Source organism: Stegodyphus dumicola, chromosome 11, assembly GCF_044657685.1.
Source record: "Stegodyphus dumicola isolate Sdum_Otavi_A_Nest chromosome 11, ASM4465768v1".
Classification (NCBI taxonomy): domain Eukaryota; kingdom Metazoa; phylum Arthropoda; class Arachnida; order Araneae; family Eresidae; genus Stegodyphus; species Stegodyphus dumicola.
Window position 1 is genome coordinate 104,719,489 of NC_140778.1, and position 26,586 is coordinate 104,746,074.

Consider the following 26,586-nt stretch of genomic DNA (forward strand, 5'->3'; position numbering starts at 1 on the left):
AATAAACAAAAACGCTTGTTTCCCTTTAATTCACAAGCGCACTTATAAAGAGCCGTGATTTCCAGTTTGTTTATTTCAATAAATCTCAAAAACAGATCTAATGCCAGTACATGAAGCCATATGTTGAATTATGCGACGCTATGCTGGTAGGAGCAGAATCGTTGTGTCACGTATACGTGACACTGGTCCTGAACGTGTTAAATCTTACTGCATAATTTACCGAGAGGTGAACGAAGCCACTTAAATCTTCATTTACATACCAGTCAATCAATGTTTTCTTTCCCAATTGTTCTAAAGTGTACAGAAACTTCAGGTTTATCATACCACTGGCAGACATTTTACGGTGTAAAGCACAAAGTAAGCACTTCCTAACCAACATCCAACGCATAAATAAGTCCTTACAAATTTTTATCAGTCAAATTCACTGCAATCACGTAACCAATCGTGATAATAGGGTTTCCGTAACATTCAACTACTCAGGTTACCATAAATGAAACAACAATTTGGCGCTAAATGAAACAGCAACTTGGCAATAATCCAAGGGGTACCTTAAAATATAGACTAACCGAAATGGAATTTCTTTTGTAAGTATTGAACATAAAACTTTCTCTTGAGTTAATTTGAAAAGCATTTCCCACCCGTTGTATTTTTAAATTCCAATTGTTAAGACAGTCCTGCAACAATCATAAATTCCTTCCTGAAACTTTCTTTGCATTGATAGAGCCAGGTTTGTACATTTTTTCCTCTTTGTTTTTTATAATAAATACACTCCCCCCCCAGTCATTTAGGTAAAGCCATGTGTAATCAAAGGTTCTGGTAAAAAAGCTAAGAGGAATAATGCTCACAGGAAAAAAGCCCAACAGATAAAAAAAGCTCACATGGAAAAATGCTCACTTAGAAATATGCTCATATGGAAATAAGCACACTGATAAATAAAATACGTAGAAATATCCTTACATTAATGAATCAATAATTAATCGATCTGAATGTCGTACACCTACTTGATTTTTAAAAGAAAAATTCTTTAATCATTTGAAAAAATTATTGGCCAATGCTCACATTAAGAGGTGGTATATAAAAGAATGAAAACTATAATAAAATTTTGCATGTACTATAATATTTTATACCACTGCCTCTGTACATCATTTTTATTCTTGTAACTACCAATAGTTAATTTTTGTTTTTTTAATCTATTTTTGCACATTTTTGATGTGTATTTCTAGGAATTGATAATTTTTCTTTGGAAAATTCAAGTAGGTGTATGATGTTCCAATCGATTAATTATTGATTGATTAATGTAAGGATATTTCTAAGTATTTTATTTATCAGTGGGCTTATTTTTATATGAGTACATATCTATGTGAGCATATTTCTAATTGAGCATTTTTCCATGTGAGCTTTTTTCTGTGTGGGCTTTTTTCCCGTGAGCATTATTCCTGTGAGCTTTTTTTCCTGTAGGCATTTTTCTGGTCACCATAATCAAAGGTCACAATATATTTCCATTTATCTTCTGCTAAATAGTTTTCATACAGAGTTCTACAAAGTATTCTGTATTGGGCCGCAATCCTCATCAAAAAGCTAATGAACATTGTGTGTGTGTGTGTGTGTGTGTTTTTTTTTTTTTTTTTCTCATAAGTTGTAAATCTTGGTTTATTACTTTATTTGCTGTTGCTACAGATGTATTTAAAGATTTCTGCATCGTTGTTTTACTTTAGTTTACTTTTGTACTTGTTGGAAGAATTTGATGAAGGATATACATTAGTCATTCTATAGCAGTGGCCATATATATTATTCCTGTGAAAAGAAACTTTTTTTTTTTTCTTTCACCTATGCAACACTATTCAGTCTTTCTCAAGGAACCACGAAACATCAGTAAAGTTGCTTAAATTGATAATGTAAGATACATGATAGACTTAGCAGACTAAACATAACGGAAAGTGGAAAAAAGTTAATAACCATATTTATTGCTTTCAGATCACTTAGTTTGTTAATCAGTAACAGACAGATTAAATTTGAAAATTAAAATAACTAATGCTTTACTCACTGGCAACATACTGGCATTAAATTGTTAAGCATAAAAACATTATTTCTAGCAGTGACACCTTATTGCTTTTGAATGACCAAGTCTGTGTATTAAATTTGAAAGATGTATATTTAAATAGCTGCCTTTATTAAAACTATAAAGTTTTTATATTAAAAAAATATCCTTTATTTCTAAATATAATTCTTCAGGAATTCAAGTTATTTAAGATTACTGTATTATAAATGCATATGTAATTTGTTTGCAAAATGTGAGTAATATGAATAAATACATCTTGTTAAACTTAAGTATAAAAAAGTTTCCTAATGCAAGTTAATATTCTGTTTTTTATTTCTAGTTTAGCTGCTATTAACAAACCATCATGGTTAGATATGGCAAAAGTTAGATTTGGTGGTAAATTCCATGAATCTGCTGTGGAAGATGTGAAATCCCTTTCTACTATCATAATAGTCTTTATTTCTTTAATTCCTTACTGGATGCTGTATTTTCAGGTGAGATTAGAATTTGGTTTCGCTTTCTTAATGATATAAGTAAAAATATTTTTACTTCCTTGTACGAAGTAAAAAGGAAGTATTGTAATCGCGAAAAGTTTCAGGCAGCATATTTCAATGAAAATCTCCTTTGACCGCTATCAAATGCAATTTAACGATGTTTTTGCGTAATATCTGTACATAAGGACAGAATAAAAGAATCGTTTCCTCAAAAAAAATTATAAAACTGCTTTAAAATGAATTCTGAAGAGAATTTTCCGTGGCGTCTGTACGAACATATGTATGTACGTACTCGCATAACTCAAAAACGAGTAGCATCAGAATGTTGAAATTTTGTATATAGGACTGCTATAACATGTAGATTCCTATTTATCTAAATTGTAAAAACATGTGTATTGAATCTCTGGAGCAAGAAAATATTGGATGCACTTTCTCAGGAAGAATAACTATTACAAATGAAGATATACAAAATGTTCAAAATGACATACCAATTTTAATGTATATAGCTGGTTACTGTAGTTATAAAGTTGTGAAACTATTAAGCTGTGATATTTGTAAAGGCAATCTAACTATTGATAAAGAATTAATTGTAGAAAATGAAGGACAGTCTTGGATAAAAAGATTTGATAGAGGACTTCTATATCCTCATCCTGATGTACTAAATTCAGTAATATATAATTATGTTGTTATTCAAAAACTTGTATCTGAAGAATTTGAGAATGAATTTTTATTTCTGCAAATCAGAGGGATATAGCATGTAACTTAACTCTAGACATACTAATAGAAAATGACATTTTTTTAAATCTAGATGATTGCCCTAAAGCTCATGAGTCACAGAAAGTGTTAAAGCAGATTCTTTGGTCATCAACGAACACATTTTTAAATAATTATTGCAAATTAAAGAATGATACACTAAACCAGAAAAGCATTGCAAAAGAGTGCAAATTGAAAACTTTAAAGCATAAATAAAAATATAATGGGTGTTTAGCAATTAAACATTTAAAAAATGTAGGTTTTAATTCAAATGATGCTGTATTTCATAGACTAGTAAGTTTAGTAACTTTAATGCATGTAACAAGACACAAAAAATTAATTGCAAAGCCTAGTGATGTTAGTTCAGATTTATTTCTGTTGAAAAAATATTTTCGCATCTAACAGTTACTGTTACACATTATTGTGAATTCCTTATTATTTTTTTTCTACTCATTCATGTATGCTGTCTGTTTAACCTTGAGATCACTTGAAAAGTAATAGTAACGAAAAATTCATTTCTATGCATCTATGTAAATAAGTGTCTGGGTTGTATTTTAAGTGGTCCTTATTATTAATGTGGATATCAAATTAGTGTTAACATATGGTAAGATTCTTTATCATTATAATTGACTTGAAATATTGAAAAATTCATTTCCTTGCCCTTAATTTGTTGTGTAAAAAAGTGTCTGCGTTATGTTTTTATGTGGCCACTACTTTTATCATTTGGGTATAATTTTGGTGTTAACATGATAAAATACTTTATCAAAGTAACAGTTATATGTTTCAAAATGTTATGTATATAATAACTGCCACTGTTATACTGGTAATGGGTCATTATACTTTTGTTGATATGGACAGATACTGACTGTTTTACATTCAGATGACTTGAAATATTGAAGAAGGCATGTCCTTTTTTTAATTTCTCATCGCGTAAAAAAGTGTCTCGGTTTGTGTTTTAGTGCGGCCACTACTTTTATCATTTGGATATAAGTTTGGTGTTAACATATGGTAAAATGCTTTCTTCTGATAAAAGTGATATGTTTCAGCATGGGTACAAAATGATATGTATATAATAACTGCCACTGTTATACTGGTAATGGGTCATTATACTTTTGTTGATATGGACAGATACTGACTGTTTAACATTCAGATGACTTGAAATATTGAAGAAGGCATTTCCTTGCCTTTAAATTGTCATTGCGTAAAAAGGTGTCTCGGTTTGTGTTTTAGCGCAGCCACTACTTTTATCATTTGGGTATAAGTTTGGTGTTGACATATGGTAAAATGCTTTCTCCTGATAAAAGTGATGTTTCAGCATGCTTACCGAATGATATGTATATAATAACTGCCACTGTTATACTGGTAATGGGTCATTATAATTTTGTTGATATGAACATATACTGACTGTTTTATATTTAGATGACTTGAAATATTGAAGAAGGCATGTCCTTTTTACTTCCTTGTACGAAGTAAAAAGGAAGTATTGTAATCGCGAAAAGTTTCAGGCAGCATATTTCACCGAAAATATCCATTTTGACCGCTATCGAATGCAATTTAACGATGTTTTTGCACCATATCTGTACGTAAGGACAGAATAAAATACTCTTTTCCTTCAAAAAAATTATAAAACTGCTTAAAAAAACTTAAACTAAAATTAATTCTGAAGAGAATTTTTCGTGGCTTCTGTACGAACGTATGTACGTACGTTCGTGCGTACGTACATATCTCACATAACTCAAAAACGAGTAGCCTCAGAACGTTGAAATTTTGTATATAGGACTGCTATAACATGTAGATGTGCACCTCGTATTTTGGTTGCAATCGGCCGCACCAAACGTATATAAATATATTTATATATATATCCACTCTGTTACCCGGCTCAGTGATATCAGTTTCTTTACTCTTATATGTTTGTAAATTGTACATTTTTTTGTTTAAAAATGATTGAATTATGTTGTTTTTTATCCTCCGGTTAAGGTTTTTATGCTTTTAGTAAATCTGTGTGCAATATTTTTAGAATTATCAACAATTTTAAAGTTGTTTAAGTGCCACTAAGCCTAATAATTTTTTTGATGGCGGCTATTGCTTGTTTACATTTGAAACAGCAGACTAGTGGATTTGTTGCCAATCTAGAGAAACTTAGCTTCGCAACAACAAAGATAACGCCTTCATTTATTATTGCCAATTAAATCATGCTTAATCCTTTCTGGAATTTTTCGAGAAAATAAGTGTTTAAGATTTACTTCGTAATTTTTAATATAGATATTTTGAGTTTTTATGTATTTTTGCCTTCTCGCGAAGTGAGAACTGAATTAATTGAATGAGAAATACTCAATCATCTGTGAATTGCTTAATTTCTTTTATTCATCATTCTAGCTTTATTATAGTATTTGAATAGAACATGTGGCAACGATTAGATAATTCTGTTATTTAAATGATATAAATTTTGTGCATTCTGAGTTATAATATGAACAAAATATAATACTGTTAAGTGAATCTAGCGCCAGAGTGTCACTATTGTAAACAAATACTGGAGTGAATTTTAAAGAATGCATTTATTCTATTTGGGTTTTTGCGCTTTCGGTGAAGTAGATTTAGTTCAATCCAATAAATTTAAATGAAATGCAAGAAAAAATGCGTATAATTTAATATTCCATACAAGGAAGTCATGTGGTGTACACATCCGATTTTTATATATACACCAAAGAGCCATTACATAATGACCACCCTGTTAATAACATATAGGACCACCTTTAGCCCTCATAACTGCCAGCACCTGGTGGGGCATTGACTCCACAAGGTGCTGATATGTAGGCTGAGGTATCTGGTACCAAGCACTCATCAACTGGTCCTGCAATTCCTGCACATTGCTAGGGAAGTAGTGCGGCAGCATGCATTTTTTTTTCCCATGGAGAATCACAAATGCTCTATTGGATTAATGTCAGGTGAATATGGAAGCCAAGACGTGATGTGAAAGTCATTGGAATGTTCCTCAAACCGCTCCCTGATGATTCGACCCTTATGACATGATGTATTATTCTGTTGGTAAACACCATCATCCACCGGAAATACTGTTGTCATGAATGGGTGAACCTGGTCTGCAATGATGTTCACATAGTGCACAGACATCAGGGATTGTTCTATGGGTATTATGGGTCCTAATGTCCTCAATGAAAACATTGCCTACATCATAATACCCCAAATTATTAAAGCCAATAATTTCCAAATGCATAGGGAATCATTTGGAAATCTCCATATTAGCACATGCCCATCGATGTGATGGACCAGAAAATATGATTCGTTAGGCCATGCAACTTTCTTCAATTTTTCTAATGTCCAATGCTGATGTTTCTTGGCCCATTGCAGACACAGCTGACAATGACATGCTATCAGCACAGTTACGTGCTTCAGCCTCTGCCATTGTAGGCCCATGTGCAGGAATATACACTGCACAGTGGGTTAAGAAACGATGTCGGGATTGGCACTGTTGTAGATGGTGGTGATTTGGACTGTTGTAGTTCTTCGGACACGGCGAACAATGCCTCCGGTCTCATATGGAATCAGTGCCCCGTCACCAACAGACTGCTGGCTGGCGACTTGTCGTTTCACCATTCATACACTACTTTCAATATGTGCTCACAACAAATGCACATGAACAGCCAACTAAATGCACAGTTTTTTATGTTGATGCTCTCAGTCACCGAACCATAATGATTTAATCTTTATCAGAATTTTATAAAGCAGGTGTTTTTCCCATTATGTCACTAATCGTGCTATGTTTAAAAAGACAATGCATAGCTGCTTTAAATACTCCAACATTAGCTACACATGTGCAGTGGTTTTGTTCCTGGGCGTTGTTATAGATGGAGGGTGGTCATAATGTAATGGCTGTTCAATGTATAATGTCTGTAACAATTATTGACTATACATTTGCATAGCAAGCCTTATAAAATTAGATGTTGGGAATTATCAAATATTAAGAAATGATTATTAACAGAAAATTAAGATATTATTATAATAGAAATTATGGCAAACACAAATTTTGTGACTGGCACTTGTGAGTTCATTGCTGCAGAAAAAGTGAGGAAGGAAGTAAGCATCCAAATATATATAGAAAGCTATTAATTATTAATCGATCGAATGCATGGAGAATCAAATAGGACTTTGTAGAGATAAAAAATATCCAGCTATTATTCCTCTGAAGTATGCTGGTAACTTGACCATGTTATTCCTCTACTTTGTATCTCAAAGTTGTGATGTACAAAATGATGCAAAGAACTTGCTTATAGTATCCTCCTGAATTCACTGATATCTTTTCATCTTAGCAAGGTGTATAATGGAGAATATAATCCTCATAATTATGAATGTTAATGAAGTTAACATGTGAAAGGCAATAGAATAATTGCATGAAGATGCACTAAAAAACATTTAACAATCTGTAATCCATAAGAGGACCATTCCTGATCAAAACCTCCTTTGACAGGATACACAAATTTTCACCTCTGACAATTACCCTATTTTCAAATTCTTAATAAGCTGCCTTGATGATATGGCACGGTCACATAGTTCACATCATCTTGATCACACATGGTACTTCTGCCAGATTTGCAAATGTATCTGTTCCACACATTTGTGTAAAATTGTACATAATTTTACCCAAATGTGTGGTTACAAATTAAGGAAAAGTTAATTTATTGGCATATCTGTCTATATCTTATTAATTTTGACGAGGATTGCAGCATTTAGTGTTAATTTTATTTTTTAATTAACCCAAGTAAGTAGTGAATACAAATAAGTAAAAAGTGTAAACCCAAAGTGATTATTTTTCAGTTATATAAAAGTAAAATGATGAATTTAAAATGAGCATTTATTAAGCCTCTCCTCTAAAAATTTTTAAAAAGTACATCTTACAATAATATGTGGATGACAAAAAAATTTATTTTATTTAAAACATTTTAATGTTTGACAAAACATAAAGACGAATACAATTTTAAAGGTACCGTAAGGTATTTTTTATTCTTTAAGCATACCATTTTTGCTATATTTTTGTAGTTCAATAGCTTGGCATTTTATAAAACAAATTCATAATCAAAATCTCTGTTGTTAGTTATCGAAAAATAACCAAGATGTGATTTTTGCGTAAGTGTCACTAAACTATACAAATTGCTATTATCCATCACACAATGAATGTGTCTTTTATGCGGAAGTGTTCTGTTTTTTGATTTGTATGGAACTGTGTGTCATACTATCAAAGCGCTGTTGACGGAGCTTCTGGATGTAAACAAAAATCACCACATCTAGAGACCGAAACCTCGGAGCAATGCTTCACTCATAGCACAAGGTTGGCCCCTCCATTCATTCTTGCCTCCATGAGATTTTATGACCTCTTTTCTAAAAATCATAAATACAATTTTTAATTTGCAGAGGTAAAACACAATTTGAAAGAGACTGTAGCTTATGGTGACATAACATTTGAAATTATGTAATAACAAACTAGCATCGCATGGTATAGAAATATGTAAGCTATTTATTAAATTTGAATAAAATGTAAATAAATAAACAGACAATAAAATAGATACTAGAAGTTACGACAAAGAAGGAGATGTAATTCTGCCTACTTAAGAAGAGGGTTACTTTGCAATCTGTTTTTCAATAATTTTAAGGTATCATCCAGAAGGAAATTTCAAAATCAATACAGTACAAAGTCCATAATCCGGATGTCCATTATCCGGAATGATCTAGAATCCGGACCTCAAAGTCACAAACTTTACGCATGCACATAGAGAATGTATGCGCATTATTTATTACTATGCTTTATTTCATAAATTACGATGCTTTATTTCATAAATTACGGTTTCATATTTTTAATAGTATAATTTCTGCATGCCATCTTACCAGATTTAAATTGATGATCTATAACCCGGAATCGCCGAAGTGCCGATGAGACCGGATTATGGACTTTGTACTGTACAAAAATCTAAAAATTGACCTGTGTAGTTTATTTAAAATCTTTTGATTTTTAAGTAATGAATGCTGTAAGGGGGGGGGTAAATATCTGGAAGAAAAGAAAAATTATTTCCAAAATCAGTGTAGTGATTGCTTTGAATACTCGCATATGGGGAGTGAGCCATATAATTAGTTTTCCCTGTTTCATATGGATGAATTTTAATTTTTGTGGTTTTAAGACCTAAAAAGCACAGAAACTGAATTGTCCATTGTAGACATGAGAGGAAAGATGAAGAAATAGACGAGGTTTCAGAGTATATGCATTGTTGATAATCATTTGATCAAAATAACGTTATGAAATAATATTTCAAAAATATTTAAATTTTATTTCAATATTTTACATATTTATTTTGCAATGTTTATGCAACTATTATTAAACAAATATGTACTTTTACAGATGCAGTCTACATTTCTTGCTCAAGGTCTCCAGATGCGTTTGAGTTTTCAATCAGCAAATTCAACTAGTAGTGATGATCAAAAATTTTCTGTGAGTGACTTTCAAATTATATAACTTTAATGTAAAATATGTTTAAATTTACTGATTTAGGAATTACTAAATGTGCATCCTAAAAATTAATTTTTTAAAATTAAATTGTATAAATATTTATTGAAATTAGTTATTATGATAGAAAAAATTGCTATTGTAAACCATCCGTGTAAAACAAAGTGTCTATTTAAAAAGAGTGGTAGAAAAGTGTGAGAGATAACAACAGTGATAGCAGATGATGTTTTCCAAATGAACTGTATCAAAAAAGATTCTTTCAAACCGATTTTTTGAGTTTAAACCTAGTGATTTTTTTTTTAAAATTCCTTGATAAGCATTGTGGTTTTCTTCATATCTAATGGTGTTTATTTTTCTATTTGTAATTTCTTTTTATTTTGAATATTGTATATAATTTACATGACTCAATGAGCTCTTTTCCCCTCTGGATTAAATTTCTTGAAAATACAACTAAATTATTATTTATATTTTTCTGTTGATCTTTGCTGTTTTTAAATGCTTCCAACTTCCGGGATATGGGTTAATTGGGGATGGCCATACTACATTGGTTAATCTGTAGTTGAGTGTATTAATTAAAGGGTTAAATATTGCGGTATAATTAAATGTACCATAGTTCTCCAATGGAATATTCAGTTATTAAATTGAAATGCTACATGTATGCATCAGTTATGATCATGTTTTGTGTAATTTTTGTTACTCATTTTCATAACCTCATAACCCGCAAAACATAAAGAATGAATTTTTGAAATTAAAATATTTTGAGGTAAAGTATCGAGAAATATTCAAACTAAATAAAGGTACTCATGCCTAAATATTAATGTTCAGTATGCAATTATGTTATGTTCCAGAAAACATACAGGCATAACAATATATTTGTACATTCTGTTTAACCCTTTTGGTCGTAATGGGCACATATGTCCCAGAGATTAGATTTCATTCCCTATTGGGTAAATAAAACCCACTTTTAAATGGGATTTTACATTTGCAGTGTTTTTAAGGAATTAGGGAATAAGTATATGACTAAAGAAGCCTCGCCTATTTGCCAAATGTGTCAGGTTGTATTTTGTAAAGACTACGGCATGTCATACATAACTTGTACTGCAAGAATAAAATATTCGGTACTTTTCATATAATTTTATTATTTATTCACATGCAATGTAAGGTTATCATAATATGCTAGACGATTGGGACAAATAGTCCCAGTTGACAATACGATTGGGACATACTGTCCCAGGAGATTTTCAGGAAATGAGAAAAGTTAAAAAACTTTATTAAATTTTTATTTATTACTTATTATTGTTTTGATATTGTTTTCATATTACACTTCTTTTAGTATACCAACATTAAATTAAACTATTTTTCGTGGTTAAAGTTTAATTGTGCAAAAGTTGAGTCGAAAGGTTTAAAGTTATAAATGCAATATGTAATTGCAGTTATGATAAACTATTTTCAATTTGCATTAGAAAAGACTAGAACGTAACAAATCTGTTATCAAGTCTGACAATATGTGTTGTTATTTATCATGCCATTATATCTCTCTGTTTCACCTCCTTGTAAAATGAACGAATTTGTATGTGTAAATTTCCACAGATTTTATACATGTATTGGATTGAGATTCAATAAATGTAGGTACATATTTTTTTTTTATTCACTATGTTCCTGTTAGAGTAAAAAAAGCATGTTTTATTCAAGTGTTTGTCATGAAAAGTTGTTTTTGTTCAAAAAAATATTTTCTTCAAAATATTCTGTATTTGTTTTAAACTAATCATTTAGTGTGATACTGAATATCATTCCATTGCATTTGTAAAATGTTTCTTATTTTTTAATACTGGGTGGTTAAAAAAGGTTGAAAACTTGCTATAGATCTGTTATCACAGTGCTAGAAAAGTATTGAATTTGAATAAGTTATACTTTAAATCATGTGGCAAATGAAATTAAGTCCGTCATTTTGGCAAAAATGTTTAAAGCTTAAATTTGTATATGGATTTGATAATATGTAAATTGATATATTTAACATTTAAGGTGAATATACATATGAAGTTTTCAATGCAGATATGTAAAATGTAGCTTTTATTATCAGAAAAATGCTAATATAAAGGTTTGGCTACCAAATTCCGATGTGTAGAAATGATGGAATTCAAAACTGTGTGTCTTATTAAATACAGGTTTCATATAGTACAGTCAAAAGTCGTTAATCCGGATTCGTCGGGACTTCGGCGATTCCGGATTATCGATTTTTCCGGATTATAGATCATCAGTTTAAGTCTCTCAAGATGGCATGCAGAAATTCTAAAATTAAAAATATGAAACCGTAATTTATGAAATAAAGAACAATTATGATCTAAAGGGTATCAAAATTTACAAAAAAAAAAGCTTAATATTTATTTGTTTACTTTATTAAACATTTCTTTCAATGTAAGTTGTTTAAGTTGCTTCGTTTTATGTGATAATACTTTCTCTTTAATTCTACAAACAGACATAATTTCTTGTTCAGTTACAAAGTTCCGCTGTTCAAGTCCCGTTAATTGCTGTGCCGAGAATACCGACTAACTTGTCAATCGAAATTTTTTCGTTTTCACTAACCTCTCTGTCACATTCTTCATGTCTTTATCCATTTTTTGCAGAAATTCCACTTTTTGTTTGATGGACATCGAAACATACTTTCGTTTTGTACGATCCTTTGGGAGTTCCAGAATCGGAAATTATATTTGACATAATCGAAAGTTCAAGTTTACTTTTATAAAATTGCTCTTACAGTCTGCAAAAAATAATAAGCCGGATCCAATTCGAAGATTAAGGAACAACGCAATCATCAACATTAACTGAAATAGATAATTTTAGATTATACATAAAACGCGCACGCAAAAACTTATTCTGCACTTGCGCGCACGCATATGCGCAGTGGTAAAAGGTCTTACGCGCACGCGTAAACGCCTATGCGCATGTGTCAACACGGCGCATGCGCAGAAAATTTTTAGCTTTGAGGTCCGGATTATGGGTGTCCGAATTAACGACTTTTGACTGTACCTAAAATCATTCTTTTAGTGTGTCTTTTCTTCTGGTAAACTTTTTACATTTTTAAGACACAATAACACGCCAAATAAATACTAATTCAGAAGTCAAACAACAAAAATCAGCGTTATACCTACAAAATTTTCACAGGACTAGTTTCGATGGTTTTACCGAACCATCATCTTCAGCTGCAAAACCGCAAATGAACAAGGTAGGAAATAATGATTAGATAAGATAAGAAAGCCTGGACAATAATAAGCAAGTGGCGCCATCTGTTGGCGAAACCAGAACTAAAACATCATTTCTCTAAAAGCCGAAGGCAAATTTGGATTGGAATTAGGATCGTTAACTAGAACAGAAAGATTTTTATGAATGTGAAATGCCTCTAGAAAATCCAATTCTCCAATGGAAGATGTTTTTTGAATAATTTTGGCAGCAGAAAAATTGAAAGTGTGATTTTCGGACCAACAATGTTGAGCAACAGAAGACCTCTGTGTTTCCTTTTTTCTAACATATGCCTCATGTTCTTTGACGCGAAATTTTAAGGCTCTCTTAGTTTGGCCAATGTAAATTAAACCGCACTGGCAAGGAATCCTATAAATACCCCAGGAATTCATATCCGCAATGGGGTCCTTGAGTATAGAAGTTGGAATTTTATTGATGGGAGAAAAAACAACCTGAAAGTTAAATTTCTGCAAAATATGTGCAACTTTATAGCTAATTGATGGAAAGAAGGGAATGACAACAGAATTTTTATAATCTCCTAAAATAAGAGTGTGGCTTTTAGTGTGTTGAGATGAGAATTTTTTAACTGCTTGATTAATAATGTTGGGTGAAAAGCCCCTGTCAATAGCTATTGCTTTTAAATAATTTAGTTCTTCATCAACGGCTAGTTTGGAGGAGCAAACTTGAAGAGCACGGAAAACATAGGAATAAAATGAACCTAACTTTTGTTTAGTCGGATGACATGATTTAAAGTGTGGTGGTAGGCAAACCGATGAAGGTTTACGGTAAACTGTAGTACTGAAGTTGGATGTGTTACGTGTGACCAGAATGTCGAGAAACGGAAGAGAATTGCAAGTCTCAAGTTCAAAAGTGAACTGAATAGCAGGATCAATAGAATTCATTGTTGAAAGAACTTTATTTAAATCATCTTTATTACCTTCAAACAGGGTAAAAGTATCGTCTACGTAGCGGAACCATGCCGGGAAGTTTAAAGTTTCAAACAATTTTGATTCATAATAATGCATGTAGATATCAGCCAGGATGGGACTGAGGGGACTTCCCATGGGTAATCCCTCAGTTTGCTTGTAATATTTATTTTGGAAAACAAAATGTGTTTGTTTCAAACAGAGTTGAGTGAGAGAAATTAGCTCATCAATTTCGATGCAAGAGAAATGAAATTCGCGAAGTCTGGTTTCTAGACATCTTAATGCACCCTCCACTGGGACATTGGTGAATAATGATTTTACATCAAAAGAAACCATGAGTAAATTACTAGGAGAAATGTTTTTAACCTTTTTTACAAACTCTATTGAATTTTTTATGGTGTAAATGTTATTGTCTAATAGAGTGGAAAATCTAGAAACTAAATATTTAGCTAAAGGATACGAGGCAGTACCTAAATTTGATACAATAGGGCGGAAAGGAATACCACTTTTATGAATTTTGGGAAGAGCATATAATCTGGCACAATTCGCAACAGGTGGGATAAGCGAATGTTTTAAGTTGCTTGAAATGATTTGCGAAGATTTGATCGCAGTTTTTATTTTGGATAAGTCCGAAGGTGAAGGATCTTTAGGGATCGGATTATATGGTCCTTCGTTTAAGAGTTTAGTGAGACCATCGATGTAAGTGTTCTTATCCATGACGACTATCTGGCCACCTTTGTCGGCCTTTGAAATGATAATATTCGGGTTAGAATGAATTTCGCGCATTGTAGCTCTTTCTCTCGCAGTTAGATTTGGTTTCAAAGGTTTATTATTGAATTTCACATTATGAACGATAAGATGCCTAATCATTTCTTTCTGTGAATCTGAAACTTTACTGAACTTGAAAGCTTTTTCGATAGGAGCCAAAATCTTTGGAATCGAGGGTTTACAGGTTTGTGAGAAGTTAAAATTATATTTTAGAATTCTCTCTTGTTCTTCTGAAAGACTAACATTAGAAATATTAACTATTGGCTTGATGTTTACAATGGGAAGATTTTTTGAACTACTTGAACTGGAAGACTGTAAAAGAAGTTTTTCGAATTTAACTGCAAGGGTGTTTTTATGACGGTTAACTGCATTCTCCGTTCTAGACCAAGACTTTTGCTCAAGGCCAGTGAATTTTGGATATGATTTAGCGAGTTCCAGATGAAGCTTATAGAGTTCATGTTCAACTTTGGACAATTGTTGACGTGTATCCCTTATCACGGACCGAAGTAAGGCAAGCTTGCAATTTAACAGAATTCTTGAAACGCGACTCGAAAGTTTTTGATTAGATTTGATTTGAATAAAATTGGGGATCAATTTTTTACATTTACATTTAAGTAAAAAGTCAAGATGATTCAGGAATTTTTGCCGTTTCAGGCGTAATTTAGTGAAACGATTAACGGATGAAGGCATGATAAACAATGCAGAAAATCAAACTAAATTAACTGAGCAATAATAAAGTACACACAAAACAGCAGAAAAATCCCTCACTGAAATGAATAGAAAACAAAACGTTTGTAAGCAAAATGCATGAAATCAGACAAGCAAAGCACAATATCCAAATGTACAAAACATAAACATAACTTGAAAATTGCAAAAATGTACTCACCGAAACTCCTACAATCACAAAATGGCGGCCACACCACGTGCAAAAAAGAAAGCAAAATGTAAGCCTGTTTGGGGCTTCTATAATTAAGACACAATAACACGCCGAATAAATACTAATTCAGAAGTCAAACAACAAAAATCAGCGTTATACCTACAAAATTTTCACAGGACTAGTTTCGATGGTTTTACCGAACCATCATCTTCAGCTGCAAAACCGCAAATGAACAAGATAGGAAATAATGATTAGATAAGATAAGAAAGCCTGGACAAGAATAAGCAAGTGGCGCCATAAACCAGAACTAAAACATAATTTCTCTAAAAGCCGAAGGCAAATTTGGATTGGAATTAGGATCGTTAACTAGAACAGAAAGATTTTTATGAATGTGAAATGCCTCTAGAAAATCCAATTCTCCAATGGAAGATGTTTTTTGAATAATTTTGGCAGCAGAAAAATTGAAAGTGTGATTTTCGGACCAACAATGTTGAGCAACAGAAGACTTCTGTGTTTCCTTTTTTCTAACATATGCCTCATGTTCTTTGACGCGAAATTTTAAGGCTCTCTTAGTTTGGCCAATGTAAATTAAACCACACTGGCAAGGAATCCTATAAATACCCCAGGAATTCATATCCGGAATGGGGTCCTTGAGTATAGAAGTTGGAATTTTATTGATGGGAGAAAAAACAACCCGAAAGTTAAATTTCTGCAATATATGTGCAACTTTATAGCTAATTGATGGAAAGAAGGGAATGACAACAGAATTTTTATAATCTCCTAAAATTATTTCCTATCTTGTTCATTTGCGGTTTTGCAGCTGAAGATAATGGTTCGGTAAAACCATCGAAACTAGTCCTGTGAAAATTTTGTAGGTATAACGCTGATTTTTGTTGTTTGACTTCTGAATTAGTTTTTACATTTTTGTTTTTTATCCTCCTGAGAGCATAAAAAGTAACAGTAACAGGGGTGTTTGTGCTCCGGGGAAACCCCGTAATTCTGGGGATTTTGAACTTTGATACCCGGAAATTCCGGGGATCGTCGTTCAAAAGGAAGTAGGAATAATAATGAATTATTTATTTTGATCTGGGTAATTTTGTTTGCTTTGAAAGCAGAAAACACAAGGTCAGTGTGTGTGGTGAAAACTTTTCCTTTCTTTCTCCAAAGGCAGTGATAATGCGTGAAAAGGGGGGAAAAACTTCTTTTTTGTTCTTTCCTTATTGCGAGTTATGACTCATTCCCCCGGTTCTCGGACATTCTCTTCTGGATTCTTTTCGGCAAGTAGGCACGGTAGAAAAAAAAGGGAGAGACTTCGACCAGATGTGTGATCACATGACTCTGGGTTCAAAGGTCTTATCTCTCCTGGCATGGCGCCAATAAGTAGAGAAGGGGAATTTTTTATCATATTAGCTATTGTCATTGATCGCTTCTCAACTTTTTTTTCTCCGCTGTGAAAAATTTTTGTTTCATTTATTGATGCACGTGTAAATTTTTCGTTTCGTTTATTGAAATATTTTTTATTTATGTACGCAAGAGGATTTCACTATGAAATTTCTCAATATAAATAGTGATATACAATTAGAAGAAGGTGTTCGGAATGCATTTAGGTGGAATTGAATTGAACGGAGAAATGGTAATGGGGATACCATCGGCACATGGTGCAAGAAAATAAATGTTGCTGGACAAGCATATTGTATTTTTTGTAACTCACTGCTGAAGTATGGTGGGGAAGGATTCAAGGCTTTCACAAATCATTCTAAAACTGTGATGCACATAAAATATTCAAAGTGCATTAGACATTCAGTGACTTTAAGTAATTATGCTAATTCAAAAAATACTGATGACTTACTGGAGACTGATGCTCAGCCATTGGATTAGTGACAAGAAAAGCACACCAAGAGGTATTAATAACTTCGTTTATCGCCGAGAATTCTCTTTCTTTCAATGTAGCTCCCAATTTAATTGAACTCTGCAAACAGTTGAACCGCGATCAGACGGCACTAAACTCGTTGGAAATGTCCAGGACTACTGCATGTTATAAGATGAAATATGGGCTCGCAAAAACTATTAAGGAAAATATCATTAAAACTTTAAAGGACACTCCATTTTCTCTAAATTTGGATGAAAGTACTAGCAATGCTCAGGAAAGTATACTGGCAATATTGGTGCAGTTTTATGACAACAATCAAAATGAAGTTGTAGTTCATCATTTTGCATCTCTAAAGATGGAATCTTGCAAGCAAACTTAATTAGTGTATTAATGGACACATGTAACACCATGCGGGGAAAAAAAAAAGGGTGTTGAAACCAGACTACAATCAAACAAAGCACCCCACTTATTAGATATTGATGGTGACACATGTAACACAGCTAATAACTGTGCAAAAAAATTTGCTTCATGTTTTGATAGATACTTAGAAGATTTGTTTGATGACATCTATTTTGATATGAAAAGCTGCAGTAAAAGAGAAAATTTTTTCAAAATCTGTGAATCCCTTGCCATTAAAAAACTTAAGCCCTTGAAGAGACCAGACCATAGGTGGGTGTACATTTTATGTGTTTCAGAAAGAATCAAAGATCTGTGGGATGCTCTTATTGCATTTTATTTTCACTACTTGGATAAACCTGATAAAGGGGATTATTTTTCTTATGTTGAAACTGTATACAATAAAAGAAATATTTCTGCAGCTCAGAAAAAAAATTGTTGAAGGGGTGTATTCTTGCTTGCATTCCCAACAACTCACAAAGGATGCTTTAGCTCGGAAAAAAAGAATACTAAATGGGTTATTTGTTATGCAAAACAAAACTTTATTGCATATGGCATTATATTCAGCAGTATTACCAGAGTTCAACACATATATTAAATTATTCAAAAAAAAAAAAATGCTTCATTTAATACATTCCAGTATTTATAAATTGATGGCAAAATTTTTCTCTTTTTTTATGAAGCCAGAAAATATAGAGTGCACATCTTATAATGATTTATTAAAGGTTGATGTCACAAATCCAGAATTCCATCTACCTAGCAAACTAATATTTACTGGTGCAGAAGCTTCCACTCTCCTGAAGAAATTATCAAAAAATCATCCAATAGCAAAAGAATTCCAAATTTCTCTGATGAAAGCTAATACAGCACAGCATATGAAACAGAAATTAAACCCTTAAAAATTCATATCTAATTAGTTTTACAGCATTAGATCCAGAGCTGAGAGGTAAAACCAGTACAATATTAGCTTTTGAAAAATTATCATCTTTTATGTCCCATATTTTTAGTGATAATGAAAAGTCAAAAGTAGAAGCTGAAATAAGGTTATACCAGAGTGATATTGATATCACCAAAGAAATGCCCTACACATCTGATGAAAGTGGAAATCAAGTCAAGTGTACAATTGATAAATATTGGTCTAAAGTTTTTTAATTTAAAAGATGATTTCACAAATGATTATAAGTATCCTACATTGGCTAAATTGGTCAAAGCCTGCCTTAGCTGCTTCCATGGCCCATTAGTGGAAAGTGCATTCAACTTAATGGATACACTTGTCACTGACTATAGAACCTCTCTTGATTCCCTAGATGCAGTGCATACTATTAAATATGATTTAATGGCTTCTAAAGAAACCTCATGTGAAAAATATGGCTCAAAAAATCCAATGACTGATCCAATTCACAAAGATCTCTTACTGAATATGAACAGAAGTTGGAAAACATATCAAGAGGACTTAAAAACATGTATTTCAGATGAGTCACCTATAAAAGTCTCTGAAAAACATTCTACATTAGCAGAAAAGCAAACTGCTTCTACCTCTGCATGTGCAGTTCTCGAGGAAATTTCTTCAACTGTAAATGAGGAAAATAAAAGTCAACCTTCCTGCAATTATGAAGTTCACCACAAAAGAAAGACAAGCCCACAAACATCAGAAAATAAAAAAAAGCAACAGAAATTAGATAATTTTTTTAAAGAATTAATTCAGGAAATTTAAAATATTTACATAAAATGTAGTAGTTTATATGTTTGAAAATTTATGGTTATTAATTTTGCAAAAAAAGTAATTCATTGAACTTTTATAATTAGGTCATTCAATACTTCATAATTGTAATTTTTCATTTCTCTCCCCCCCCCCCCTTCTCGAAACTCCAAAATGTCGGTAGTAAGTCCGTAAAAGTTTCAGGGGATTTTTTGGGGTCCCACAAACACCCCTGCAGTAATAAAATTTCTCCAACAGCAATATTCTCTAAAGTCACTATCTATACCGAAAACCAAAATTATCATAAGAAACTGTCGGTGTATTTTAACACGTTGACTGCCGTGTGGGGTCACCGATGACCGGCAATGCAACCAATAGTAAAAATACATAATTATAGTAAATATCGATACTAATAAATTTTTAAACAACACCATTGTTACTATAATGGTTTGAAGTATAATAAATTGCAAAATTATCCACAGCGCTTTGGGGGTCCCAGTGACCCACCACCACGAAAAATACATTAAACACATTTATATAACTCTCTTATCTTCCTTAGATAATATTTCAATATAATATACATTGCATAGTAAAAAAAAAATCATATTGCCGCCATGGGCAAACTATGTAAAATGTACGCGGCAGCCAACGTGTATCACTGCACATGGTTAATATTCACCTTGAGAGAGAAACATTGATTTTGTTCTTCCAAAAAATGTCTTACCTTGTATTTAAATTAATAGAATTTAATAATAGATATTTATAACAGATTCTACTGCATACTGTAATGGTTTAGAACTTATTATTTTTTATGGCTTTTAAAGGCACAGAGGGCTGTAATTCTTTATTACAAAAGAACAATGATAAAAAAGAATTTCACCTATGCAGATAGTATTTATTTATCAAAAAGTTTAAGTGTATTGTATTTTTTCATACTAAGATGCATCCTTTATTTTGAGATGGCTAATAATGAGGCGAGGGGAAATCAAATCAAATAAAATTAATGATATAAAATGCTTAATTATGTGTACCTAATATGTTTAATAACAACTTATTTTCTTACACCAATAATACATCTATTAGTAATTCGTAAAATTTACTTTCAAATAACTTTGATGCACCTTATTTTTAGTAATACTTATGTGAGAAAAAAATTACTTCATGATATCAAAGAAATATGCTATTCCATTATGCAACATTTACAAATAGGTGAAAAAAAGTTGGCTGTAGTGGTGTTCAGGTGTTAATCTTGAATCTTAAATTAAAACATAGTTTTTTTTATATTTTCAGATACCAGCAGCTTGGCTCATGCTGTTCAATGTTCTGTTTCTAATAATATTTATACCTTTAATGAACCAAGTCATATATCCCTATTTGGATAAACAGGGTATTAAAATTGGCTTATTAACACGAATGGCATTTGGTATGGTTTGTGCTACACTTTCAATGTTTATAGCTGGAGGCATTGAGATTTGGCGTCTTGATTTTATTCATAAGTAAGTTACATTATTTTGAAAATGTCTGTATATTTTTAATCTGTAATATGCTTTCTTAAAAAGATAAACAAAACTGATGTACTTCAGAAAATATTTTAATTAATGTAAAACTTTCTAGTAAGTCAGTGTTAAATATGAAATACAGATTCATGTAACTGTTAAATGTTATTTTATTTCATTTAATGTTATAGAAGCTCATTTCTGATTTAAAGCATATGTGGCAAAAATTTTCTGCTTTATATTTTATGTAATTTGTTACTTAAATCATTTCAAAACAGCATAATGTTATTTGTGTTGTTATTATTTATCTTCTCTGTCTAAATGAAAACAGTCTGTGAAATTCAATATGGCCTAGAAGGAGAGGGTACTTAGTATCTGTTATTGACTGAGCACTCTGCAGGTTAACGGTATAATTTTTTCCCCACGATATCCCAATTCTGATCAAGAACACCCTATGGGGATTGAGTTTAAGGGTCTCACGTCCCTCTTCTCCTAGCCTCTGAAGGACACTTTCAGCTGAAAGGTTTTAAATACCTCACCACAAAAGCACTATATATTTTAAAACATCTGTGTCTTCTCCAGGATCTAGATCTCAAAGGTATTCAGTCTGCATTGCTAACCACCATACCAAGGCAACTGAGGGCATGAAAATGGGTTAAACATGAAAAGCATTGAATTGAAATAAATTTGTGATGTTATGGTTAAATTACCCTCAGTAATATTCTCACAAATGACGTTCCCTGAAATTTGAATAACAAAAAATGTTACTATCACATCATAAATTGTTTTACTTCATAGTATTTCCTTATTTCTTATTGCTGTTAGCTGTACTTTATGTATTATTAATGCTTCTTTTTTTAGTTCAGTGAACTCCTAAATGATGCATTATTATGTCTATGTATTTTCATATACACTCACTGGTGAAATAAATTAAGAGAATTTGCATAGTTTATCGAATTGCATAAAAAGAACTGAATTGAACTGAAGGAAAAACCTCTGCTTCTATATAAAAATGAAAATCTTGTACAGCAAATACGTAAGTGTGTGTGTGTGTAGGCGGAGCCAGCAGAAAAACAGGCTTTATAAGCACATGGAGGGTAAGACGAATTGCATTTGCCAGCTCGGTGAATTTCTTGGTGTTATCTTGCAGCGTTAGGTTAAATTCACATCGGAACAGTAAAAATGAGTAACCACCAGCGTTTAGATGATGGAATGAGGTGGCGAATTGCAGGGAGGCTATAGGCAGGATAATCGCAAATCCAGATATGCAGAGAGTTTAATTTAACACCCAGTGTCTTGTGTAACCTATGGGAACAGTTCCAGGATACTGAATCCATCGAAAGAAAGCCTGGGCAAGGTCGTCCAAGAGCCATGACAGCCAAAGAAAATTGCTATTTGTCCATTTTAGTGAGGCATAACAGAGAGGCTACAGCTTCTCAGCTGTCTCTTGACCTGTATACAGCCACAGAAACCTGTGTAACAAGGGTGACTGTTTCCAAGACTGAATGAGAGAGTGTTATTTGCCAGAAGACCAGATGTTTGCATCCCAGACAGGAGAGTCCGATTAGCATGGTGCAGGCAGCATAGTGATTAGAGTACGGAGCAATGGGTGACTGTTCTGTTCACCGACGAGTCCCGTTTTAGCCTAAACACCGATTCTCGATGTTTTTTCAATTGGAGAGAGCCAGGGACCCGCTACCTACCCTCCAATGCTCGCGAAATCAGTAATTATGGCGGTGGCAGTGTAATGGTCTGGGTAGACATCATGTTAAATGGCCACACACCTCTCCACATCTTTGACAGAGGCTCTGTGATTGGTGTGAGGTATAGAGACGAGGTCTTGGAGCCCTATGTTCGCCTTTTCCGAGGTGCAGTGGGCCCCGAGTTCATCTTACTGGACGATAACGTAAGGCTACATAGAGCTCTTCTGGTCGACGAATTTCTCGAGAGTGAGGATATTCACTGGATGGATTGGCCAGTCAGGTCTCCAAACCTCAAACATATAGAGCATGTCTGGGGAGGCTAATTGCAACTCGCTACACCCCTCCGAGAACCATCCAGGAACTGAAAACAGCGTTACTGAATGAGTGGGACCAATTGCCACAGGCACTGATAAACTGTCTTATTTCCAGTATGACATCACGCTGCGAGGCCTGTATGGCTGTAAGAGGGGACCATACCCCCTATTAACCTATTTCTTTTATGTCTTCTGCAACCGCTGTTTCAGACCTTCAGACTCCCATAAGTGTTACACACGAACGTATATGTCTAGTATAACTGTTGAATGTTTATTTTGTTTGTTTTATACCAACCTATGTTCACACCAAATTTTATTAAAATCTGTCGAGTAGTTCTGGAGATCGTAGATCAAATATGCAAATTCTCTTAATTTCTTTCACCAGTGTAGAAGTGTATTATCATCATGCCTTCCTTGTGTATTATTCCTGAATGCAAGTTTTCATGTCAGAGTCTGCAACTTCGCATTTGATGAGCATTTAATGAATAAATGGCTTACTTTGCAGCAATTTAAAATTATCAAACGTTTGTGAATGTCATTTCAAGTGTGAAGATTTTGAGATAGAGCAGGGATGGGCAAACATTTTCGGTTGCGGGCCAAAAATCGAAAGAAAAAGGTTTGGCGGACGAAGAAAAATTTTTCTTAAATTTTAAACACAATATACAAGAATTACAATTTAAATATGTTAATGAGATAAATGAAATTGCAATTTCATTTTTAAAAGTCCTTATATTGAGGTTCGAAGTGAGATGTACTGATTGTAAGGAACGAGGCTAAATGCACATCTGTCAGTCTACTCCTGAAATAATTCTTTCTAAGGTTTATAGTTGAAAACACTTGTTCACGTATATAAGGTGAAGCAAACATAGCAGTGATTTTCTGGGCATAAGATATTAAATTTGGAAACTTACTTTCGATAACGATTTGCAAAACTCTTAACTTTGGCATATTTAGAAACAACTGCTTAAGATGATTGTTAGATTGCAACTCTATTAATCCAAGCTGCAAATATGACCTCCTTGCTTTACAGTTTACATTGAAAGGCATGGTAAAAATTTCCAGTTCTCTTTGACTGGCACTGAAATCTGGGTTCGAACTAAAAATGCAGTTTTTTCAAGCCATCTTCATAGCTGCCGAGCAAACCGTTTAAGTTAAGATAATTAAGTTTTTTCTAAGAGGTCTGTATTGTATTCCCATATGCAGGGTCCGTAGCGGTCCTTACAAGTGCTTATAAGTCCTTATATTTGAAAATAAAATATAAAGGCCCTTATACGTGCTTACTTTTTCTTTAAAGCCCGTATTTTTTTGTTTTTAGTGCTTATTTTTTGCTTTTAGTGCTTTTTTTTAATGAACACGCATTTTTCCCCCGTACCAAAGCCAAAACTAAATAAACAACTTTTCTTCCTTATATGGAACGTCAGATGGTGAATCAAACTCCCGGAAATAGCTTTTCACCCTTTCTCTGCATTAACGTAACCTATGGTGTGTGCGAGAGTTCGGACAGGTGCACGTAGTTCTATTGGTCTAAGAATTGCGAAAACCATAGAAAATTCCAGTACATTCGGTATTCTTTTCTTTTTCAAAATCTCTAATGTTGAAGCAGCGGACTTTTTTTTTTTTTTTTCGTCACTGTCTAATCTGGATTGAATAAAACTAAAAGTCTTGTGGTCTACCCAACCCAAGAAGAATGATTCTATTCCGGAAATTTAACGCTGTCTGTTCAAAATTACAATCAAAAACACCCCAGATTAGTAAGTCTCCTTCTTTCTTCTTTTCCTTTATTTAGTTCTTTATTCTCCGAATACCGGCACCTGTTGATTCTGATTGCGTTATAATCACGCATGGAAGAATTATGCCACACATTATTGTGCATATATAATTACATATATTGTGCAATAATGTTTGCCGTATTTTGCAGAGATAATTAATTTTGATTTTCTGTCTGAGATTTATTTATTAACACTTAAAAGAGTTTTACTGTGCTTTCTAAGCAGAATATATCTCAGTTCCGTTTGGTCTATTTTTATATGATGCACATATCGAAATGTCAAAATCATTTATTTAGCTGAGAAATCTAAAGAACGACCACAATATCCCCCACTCCTCTTTTTCCAGTTATGCTCGACTATACAGAATATTCGGCAGCTTCCGAGTATGCGGGTTAGTTAAGCTTTTACTGTTAAAGGATGACTGCATGAAGCAATATCCCATCTCCTGATTTAAAAAATGTTCCCCTTTTTTGCTTAAATTACTTTGTTTGGAATATATGTTAAGGGAAATCTGTTATGCGATGAAAATTTAGAAAATGTTCAGAATTTTGATTATTTGAAAATTATTTAAATATTAATATGAGTGCAAAAATAAATTGTATTTATTATTAGGTGCCAAACAAATACAATTAATATGGCTTATTATTATTTATTTTCTATATTTTGAACTGAAATTTCATCATTAAATCTTGTAATATAGTTTAGTTCTGCATAGTTTTTTCCCCTCCCATTGTAAACTAATTCTGTAAATTGAACTGTCATTTAAAATTTAAAAAAAAAAAAAAAAAAAAAGTTAATTGTTTTCTGTGGTTGAGGTAATGCTCATTCTCGTAATAAATATTGCATTGCTCATATTTTAAGTTGCAAGTCTAATTTTTCTTTTAAGGTTATGCAGTTGTGTATAATGTAATTAGACAGGTGCTTATTTTTTTTCTTAAAATGTGCTTGAAAGGTGCTTAAAATGTGGCTATGAACCCTGCATATGTCTGCTCGAGAAAGAGATAATGCTTGTTGGTGCCAATCTACAGCTATAACTGTCAAAGAACTTCCACTTTTAACACTTTACTGATTGAAAGTTTGCTATTTCCGTCGATTTATGTTTTGTAGAACAAAAATAGAGAAAATAAAAAGATAATCAGTCCTATGAAAAAAAGAAGAAAAAAAATAGTATTTAAACAAAGTAGAAAATGAGATGTATATATAAATATATACTTCTTTTAATTTGCTTCAGATCGACAAATTAAAATTCTATCTGCGGGCCATAGTTTGCCCATATCTGAGATAGAGGCAAATTCATATGATCCTATTGTCTGGGGGGGGGATGTACTTCTTTCACATTTTCAATTAAAGAAAGGAGTAATGCCGTCTATATTTCTGACTTGCCTTGCATATTTATCCTACAAGAAACAGAACTGAGAATTTACCCGAGATGAAAATGTATTATTATAAAATTAACAATTGCATTTGGCTGCAGTTGTTAAATTTAAAGCAAAAAAAAAAAAAAAAAAGAAAAAGAAAAAAAAAAGAACTAGTGTATGTTTTTGAAATGCGCAGATATTTAGGGTGCTTAAAAACTTAGAAAATCTCATTATTTTAGTCTATAATTAGTTTCATAATTATTTATACTGATACCAAAATAAAATAAGTTAATAAGGTTTCTGTTAAGTCAATCAGTAGAAGGATTTGAGATTGATATAAGCCAAGAAGATATTATTTTATAAGTCAATTTAGCTTACTG

At 32.5% G+C, this 26,586-nt stretch overlaps 1 protein-coding gene across 1 annotated transcript in view; it reads left to right on the forward strand.

Annotated features, from left to right (window-relative positions):
• Positions 1 to 26,586, forward strand: part of LOC118200229 (solute carrier family 15 member 4-like) — a 50,871-nt gene that overhangs the window by 15,287 nt on the left and 8,998 nt on the right. The window contains exons 3-5 of the mRNA XM_085827034.1: positions 2,379 to 2,532; positions 9,689 to 9,778; positions 20,857 to 21,062. Of these exons, the coding sequence (XP_085683160.1) occupies positions 2,379 to 2,532; positions 9,689 to 9,778; positions 20,857 to 21,062 (450 nt within the window). The remainder of the gene's footprint in view (positions 1 to 2,378; positions 2,533 to 9,688; positions 9,779 to 20,856; positions 21,063 to 26,586) is intronic.